The sequence below is a fragment of the Pocillopora verrucosa genome, chromosome 14, assembly GCF_036669915.1.
Source record: "Pocillopora verrucosa isolate sample1 chromosome 14, ASM3666991v2, whole genome shotgun sequence".
Classification (NCBI taxonomy): domain Eukaryota; kingdom Metazoa; phylum Cnidaria; class Anthozoa; order Scleractinia; family Pocilloporidae; genus Pocillopora; species Pocillopora verrucosa.
In genome coordinates, this window is record NC_089325.1 from 6,089,589 (window position 1) to 6,097,321 (window position 7,733).

Below are 7,733 nucleotides of genomic sequence, written 5' to 3' on the forward strand. Positions count from 1 at the left end.
GTTATACGTTAAGGGCCAAAATGTTTCCGCCCATATATTTCTTTGGTTATTTCAATTTCCTCACAGTGGAGTATTCCGAAAGAAATCTGAATATCTCAGCAACCGATGGATAGTTTTGGCAAGCTTTTGGGCAAAGAAACTGCGGAGGACTAAGTAATGTTATCGAGTTGAGGTAAAGTTCTGCTGCTGATATTTATGTATTTCCTTTCACACCTACGTTACCACATATTATAATGTAAATCGAGAAATTGGGAGATTTGATTGGTTGGCAGTATCATTATTTCAGTGTAATAACGGTATAACAGCAAGAATGGATGATAGAACAAGGTTTCCATGACAATACTGAACACAATTACGTCTTGAAAAATTGCCGGTAAGATTCCGGGAAGTCACCGGTGAGGAAATACAAAAGCTCACCGTAAAAAGCAATAAACAAAAATTCAATCAAAACGACTGAAACGTGAATGGATTTTGGGAAGTCGTGGGCAGAAAGCAAGGGTCTTAACGATGATATTGTAAAATACGAAGTTAAAGAACAGGACGAATCGTCCCTCTCGATTCTTTCCCGAAATTCGCAAAAGCGATTGTAGTTTGCCCATTCAGCGCAACCATAAAGCGACTCCAGCCTGCCAAACAGTAGTCCACCACTTTCATGGTCAGGTGACGTTAAATTACGCAGCTGGTGTCGGTGTTAATTAATAGAGCAGCAATTAAAAAGCTTGCTTGTAGCAAACAGAATTTGTGGTTTCGCTTCACCGCTGCAGTTACTAAAAATTAGTAAAAATTTCTTTCATTAAAATATTTCATGTTATTTGCCTTCATTGGTTTGTACTGTTTTCACAAAAAAAACTGTCCATTTTTTTTTGTTCATCGAGTTAAAAAGATTTTTACGGATGCAGACGCCTTTGTTCGTTTTTGTAACCGTAACGAAATAAAATTATCTTGGGCGTTACCGAAAATGTCTTGGCTTCTACTATTAAAAAATAATAGCATGACCTGTACGTGGTATTTTTCAATAACACCGGCTCGTAATATTTCAAAATTGTCAAAAATACCACTCACCGCCTGGCGGCCCGTGGTATTTTGGAAAATTTTAATATTATTCTCGGTGTTATTGCCAAATATCACTACAAGTCATGCTCTTACCTACACTAACACACTCAGTTGGAAATATAAGAGGCGGAATGTTAGATTAAAGATGAAAATGCGCAGCGAACCGTTCTCATAGACTAGTTTATCTCTGTTATCTAGTCTAAGAAGAGAGATATTAGCAACAATTAAACTTTGATCTGACAGATAATTTTCCGGTCAATAAAAAGTTCATTGCTCAAAACCTACTTTGGAGAATTTTTATGAACTGATTGCATAATTTCCAAATTAATTTGTGATGTGGTTATATAGAGAAAGAGTGCACAAACAGCGATTAGCAAACACGACCCACTTCAGGGATGTTGCTTGTCCCCTCACCCCGCAGAAATAGTTTTGCTTCGAGTGTCTAAAATACGGTCGCTAAATATCTTTGCGAAGAAATAAAGAGAAAATGATTTGAAGTGCATCTGCGAGCTGGCATCCCGATTTTCTTCCCACAGCGGTAATGATGGCCAGAAACTGGACTATACATACAGTTGACCTAAAATTGACTAACGTAGAAAACTTTCGTCAAATGAAACATTACTCACAAGAGGCGTGGAAAAAGAGGCGTAAATAAAATGAACCGTCTGTTCTTGGAAAATTTGATACTATCTACAGAATGACGGAAAATTATGGTGATTTCAATCTAAAGTAATCGGAAACTGGGCAAATCAAGGATCTTATAATTAAGGGTAGTTTAGTGTTATCAACTGAGTTGATAACATAAATTGGCCACCGTAAAGTGTTTCAAAGCTGATGTTTCGGGCGTTAGCCCTTCGTCCGAGCGAATGGAGGTATTGTGGGTTGTGTGTGTGTTTATCTGCAGAAAATGGAGTACACGGGAACACGAGGACGAGAAACAAGAATAAATTAGTTGAAGGATACCTTGGGAATTATGACTTCCGATTTGAAAGATAATTTTTTGTTCTAGCAACTGCTCTCTCCGTCTGCTTTGAAAACAGTTATAGTAGCTCTAGGTTAAGTTGATCTTGGGTAGCTATGCTGTAATTTCAGTTTTTTCACCAGCTGGTACAGTGCTCTGTCGCGCTTTGTAATAAAATTGTCGCACTTTGTAAGACCTGTCGCACTTTGTATGGGTATTAACCGATAATTTCGAGTGCAATTTGGTGTTAATAAGCATGAATAAATTTTCCAAAGACAATAAAATTGCACAAGCCTGTAGGGGCAAGTGCAATTTGTAGTTTTTGAAAAATTTACAAGTGCTTGTTACATCAAATTGCAAGAGAAATCATGTAAGTACTTGTTAATAATGTACATGAAAAAACATCAAAGAAAGTCGAGACGGACCAAATTTTGAAGCGTGCGCGCGCGATTTGCAGTTTGCACTGTTTTATAACTTTGCACTCGTGTGACATGAGAATGCACTCGTTTTTAGCCGATCAGAAGCCCGTAATTTTTTCATGTACATAATTACTCTTGTTACTTTTATTATCATTGGCAAGGATGATGGCTAGTATTGGGTCTTCGTGCTCTCCGACCGTCTAGACCAAGTTTATTACAAAGAGTGACAGTTTGTTTCTTTGTTTTTTTTTTACAAAGTGGTCTCTACATAGAGCCACAACTTTTTTATTACAAAGTGCGTGCCGAGAAGCTACGACAAGCATAACAAAGTGAGACAGACAGTGCCACAGAACAAGTCTGCATTTTTATTTCATGTAGATGTCGATACGGCTACAAAAGATAAGAAGAAGACTTGTTTACAACGTCAGTGTTTGCAAATGAAAGCCTCTACTAATCAGGAAGACATCAAAATTTAAATGTTCGATAGTGGGTGTTGAATGTTGTGCACACTCATTCGTATCGAAACAACAGAAATATTGCAGCAACTAATCAACTGAAAAGAGCGTACTTCTTGTTTTCGAGCGTAATTAATCCGTAAACTCGGGTCGAAATAGAACACTGATAATGACTTCATCGTATTTAAATATTCCTCAAAAACCGGATCTTACTTTGCTCTATTTGCCTTTTCGTGTTTGGAGCGGTAATTTTTAGTTGAGTATTGTATAGATATAGACAATACATTTCGATTAAGTAGATATTTCCACCAATTTATTTGGGTTTAATTTATTTTAAAATCAGTGGTACATATAGTACATAACACCAATTTCTCTAGGCGGTTTTCGAGCGCTTCGTAGAAAGTTAAACTTGGTACAAAAGCGCGCCTATATTTGTCATCTGTGTTTTTTTTGTGGAGGCCTAGGTGCCGAAAACTTTCGTTCCACGATGGCCTCCTCATTGTACAGTTCAAAGCCAGGGGAAAATGGTAAGAACTCAACAATGAATGGAAAAGCATACAAAGGCGAATCGCACACCATCTCGCTTCTTATCAAGATCAGTGATTTTTTTTAAATGCACTTTTGTCGACTTTTTATCATCATCATTCAAGAACTTGGTAGTGCTGCTATGAAAATACTAAGAAGGCGTCTAAATATCGCCAATTTTTTGGTTATGATAAGAGATTTATTGAAGTAAAGACTAGTAAAAAAAGGTTCAGGTGAGAATTATTTTCCGAAGTCTCGAAGTCGGTGATGCCCTGATTGTGAACAGCAAAGCGGCAACTCAGGTGAACTGGAATTTCAGAAGTTTTTATAAAATAAATAGTAGCCAAGCTAGCAAAGAGCTACCATTTAGCCGTGATTGATGTTATGTCGTTAATTTGGTGTCACAATTTTACCGAAACGTTAAGAGATTTTTTTTCTAAAAATATCTCCAAACCCCCCGTTATCAGAATCAAAAAAAGGTTCATTGTAATCAATATATATAAGAAAATAAACAGGCATACAAAATACTGGAGAATAAGAAAAAAAAACAAAACTAGATTCGTTTTACGCCGTTTTTGAGAGGGTGTATGAACGAAGAAAATAAGTCCAGCCATTTTGCAAACGCAAATGCATACATTCCGATTTTTATTATTTTTCGTACAATTTATTAATTTATTTTCTGGTTGTTTCATTTTGTCTTTGCCGATTGCATAGCAGGGATTCTAGTTTCTATATTGGTCACCACTGTGATATTTTTACAATCCAAAGCTGCACCGACAAACCCCGAGGTAAAATTGCACTTTAAGTGATGCGGCTTCAACTGATTGAGTACACAACCCCATCACTCTCGGAAAATCACAGAAAAAGCAACTAAAATTAAAATTAATGAAAGATTATGAATGATTATTACTGAGTAACGAAAAAAAACCACGTTGTAATCGGGTTCAATGGTTTGGGGAAACCTGCAATCAAAGACTTTGGAACAATCTCGGATGGTGGCTGACTGATTTGGCTTTAGACGCGCAACGGTCATTATCACAATGAATTTTCCTTTCAAGTGCTTTACATTTTCTTTAAATTATCGGAGAATTTGGTATTAAGGGTCTCTAGCTGATATGCTTGTCTCCTCTGGTCACCTTTTTAGTGGATATGTTTGTGTCATATAGCACACTGTTTGAAACACAAACCCAAACACCTAATCTTGTCTGTCCTTGTTTTGCCTAATAAATATGCGCATATTTGCAAATTTGTAACTCGCTTAGCGTGCCGTGTCATGCATGACACGCGCGCGTGCCCGTGCGTTAACCTTAGTGCTTTTTTCCTCATGGCGGGTCATTCGGATCACTTCGAATTCTTGTATACTAGTGAAAAAAAGGTAAAAGCACGACTACTACTGATACAGAACTGGCTTTAAAACGTGTTTGCAAACAAACAATAGGAAGTAAAACAAAATTGAATCGTTTAAGTTGGGACATTCTTTGCGACTTATCAACCATTTCACATCTATTTTAGGAAATTTAAATTTCTTGGAATGAACAAGAGCCTTTGATCTGTTTTTTTTTTCGGATTTGAAGTACAAATCTTTCTTAGAATTTTTCTTTTTCCTATATTCCAATTTTGTTTATTCCTAAAGCAATTTCCTGAGTAAGCGTTTTTATCCGATAAGGGGGATTCGGTGGGCGCAGGGGGTTAGCGATTCTTTCGTCAGTCACAGTCACTGGGAAATAATTGAAAATATACGTGCAATGGTTGAAGAATTAAATGAAAAAATTCATTGATTTAATTCCCTTTGTATTTTGAAGAGAAATAAAAACACCCCAAAAGATCAAGGTCGACAGGTTTCAGCATGATATACGCGCACGTGTGCCAAAATGTTTCATAAAAAAAAATTTTCCAATCATTTCGGACGTCCTTACAACATATTCTTTGGTTCTCTAAACTTAACATTCACACATAATATACTGATGACTGAATACCTAATATTTTATGTATATGACGGAACTAAGTAAATTAGTTTTCATGGCTTAGTTTTACCGAGCAGCTTAGCAACGATTCGTTTTAAATTTCGATAAAAAATCATTCAAGTTGAATTTCATCTTTCTTTTTCAGCAACACATCCAAGGGTTTGGGGTCGCAGTTTAAATTCTAAACTTCTGTCATATATGTGAGAGGTAAGGTTTTAAATCCGCTGGCATCGTTTGTTATATTAAATTTTAAACAAGCTGATTACTTTATTGGAAAACAAAATCAAGTGGTTAAAATAACAACCTGCTGGGATTCGCGGCGTAAATGAATAAATGTCTAGTGCATGAAATTTTATTTATGTTCTTTGCGTGATCAAGCTGAAAATTTAATTCAACTGTTTCTGTAATCTATCTCCAACCCTGAAGTGTCAAAGATTTTTAAAGTGGATCGTACAAAATAAGGTACCTAAAACTCATTAAGATTATTTTTGCTGCTATTAACCTTCATTGCATTTGCAGATCACCACATTTTTTTTTTGCAGTCTCCAAGCTAGTAATAACCTAATGGGCTGCGTTCTTTTTTTCGTTAGCAACGGTGAGATCTCCTCCACGATGGTTCACCCATGTAAACAGCCTCCTGCTTTCAAAACAATGGAAGTCACGGAAAAAGCTTTTAGGCAAATCGCGAAGTAATTGTTCTCCTCACAATAACAATGATCTCACAAAGTAATTATTCCGCCGACGTATTTTCGTTTTCAATTTCATAAACCGGTAGATCTACTGTTTGGAATTTGAAATTATTAAATCCATCCAGTATATTGACATTGATTTTTGAAAAATTTGACGCTCTCTGCGTGCGCCTGATAATGTGCCTAAGATTGTTATTTCGCGTCGGCAAGAAAACAGACTATCGCCGCAAAAACTCGGAAGTCGTTTATCGGAGCATTACAATGAATTTACGCATTTAAAAGATCGATTTCAATCGCTTTCTATTCAATCCTTTGTTGATGAATTGACGACACCGTTGTGAATAGTTTCCGCCACGAAAACGCGAAGCTGTTGGTCTTCGAGCATTGAAGAACAGTGCGATTGAAAGCCCAGTTGTTTCAGTGTTTGAAACGCAGAGCGGGACCCCAGCATGGATGTGAATTCGTCTTTACCCGACAGTAACTCGACGAATTCCGAAGACCAGCCAGCAGTATTACCCACAGTACTTTTTTCGTTTGTAATAGCCACTGGTTTTCCAGGGAACTTACTGATCGTGATCGCGATCATCGGTCGCCAGCAGTTAAGAGCCCCATGTTATTCGTTGATCCTCAGCATCGCTGTGGCCGATCTTGGCATGGCTCTCATTGCTGCCCCTCAGCGGATTATTGAGAATTACATCGGTTGGCCTTTTGGCAGTTTCATGTGCAATTTCCTCGCTTCCATTCAAGAACTCTTCGTCAGTGTTTCGGTGATGACACACACAGCCATCGCTTTGGAGAGATACCGCGCAATCGTGCAGCCGTTTAAAGAGCGAATGAGCTGGAAGATGGCAAAGATCACGGTAGCTGTCATTTGGTTAGCCTGCTATATAAGCGCCGCTTTGCCTCAAGCTGTTATGCTTGATCTCTATCAAGAACCCGACGGGAAAGTATACTGCATTCCGGAGTTCCCATCCGATGAAGTCCGCCGCGTGTACGAATTTTACCTCGTAATAGTGTTCATCGCAGTACCTTTATTCATCCAGTCATGGTGTTACGTAAACGTGTTCATGGTTGCCAACCGTGAACTGGACCGACTTACCAAGAAGAACTCGATCAGGAAAGATATCCTTGAACGAAGCAAGAAAAAGATTCGCTTGGTCAAAGTCTTGGTGTCTCTTGTAGCAGTTTTCCAGTGTTGTTCAATTCCTCGAGGTGTGTTGATGCTGATAAGAGAATTTGAAGGCGACGAAGCGATGGAGGAAAACCAGTTTTACTGGTATTCCGACGTAATTTCTCTTTTCGCCTACTATATCAAACATATGATAAACCCTGTTATTCTTTGGAGCACAAGCAGCGAGTTTCGATTTTGCTGTTGAAAGTAATCTGTCTTTTTCTCCCGAACTGGGAAAAGATGCATGCCATTTTTGCATTCCTAATTGTGATGAAAATTAAAAAAAAAACCAACAAAAAAGTCAATCAATCAAAACAAAAATAGAAAACTTTTAAACTCGAACATTCAATTACTCTAGTCTTTGTCACCTTGAGCTGAACAATGCAGCAGAAATAAAGGAAAAAATATTTAGACGCCGCTTGAAGATTTAATGCGGCGCCTACAAATTTTTGCTGTTGTTATGGTTTTTTTGTTTTCCCAGACGGATTAAGCTGGA

General features: G+C 37.7%; 1 protein-coding gene across 1 annotated transcript; it reads left to right on the forward strand.

Moving 5' to 3' along the window:
• Positions 1-6,441: 6,441 nt before the first annotated feature.
• On the forward strand, positions 6,442-7,442 carry LOC131778281 (neuropeptide FF receptor 2-like). Its single transcript, XM_059094680.2, has one exon. The coding sequence runs from the start codon at positions 6,516-6,518 to the stop codon at positions 7,440-7,442; it is 927 nt and encodes a 308-aa protein (XP_058950663.1). The 5' UTR covers positions 6,442-6,515.
• The last annotated feature ends 291 nt before the right edge of the window (positions 7,443-7,733 follow it).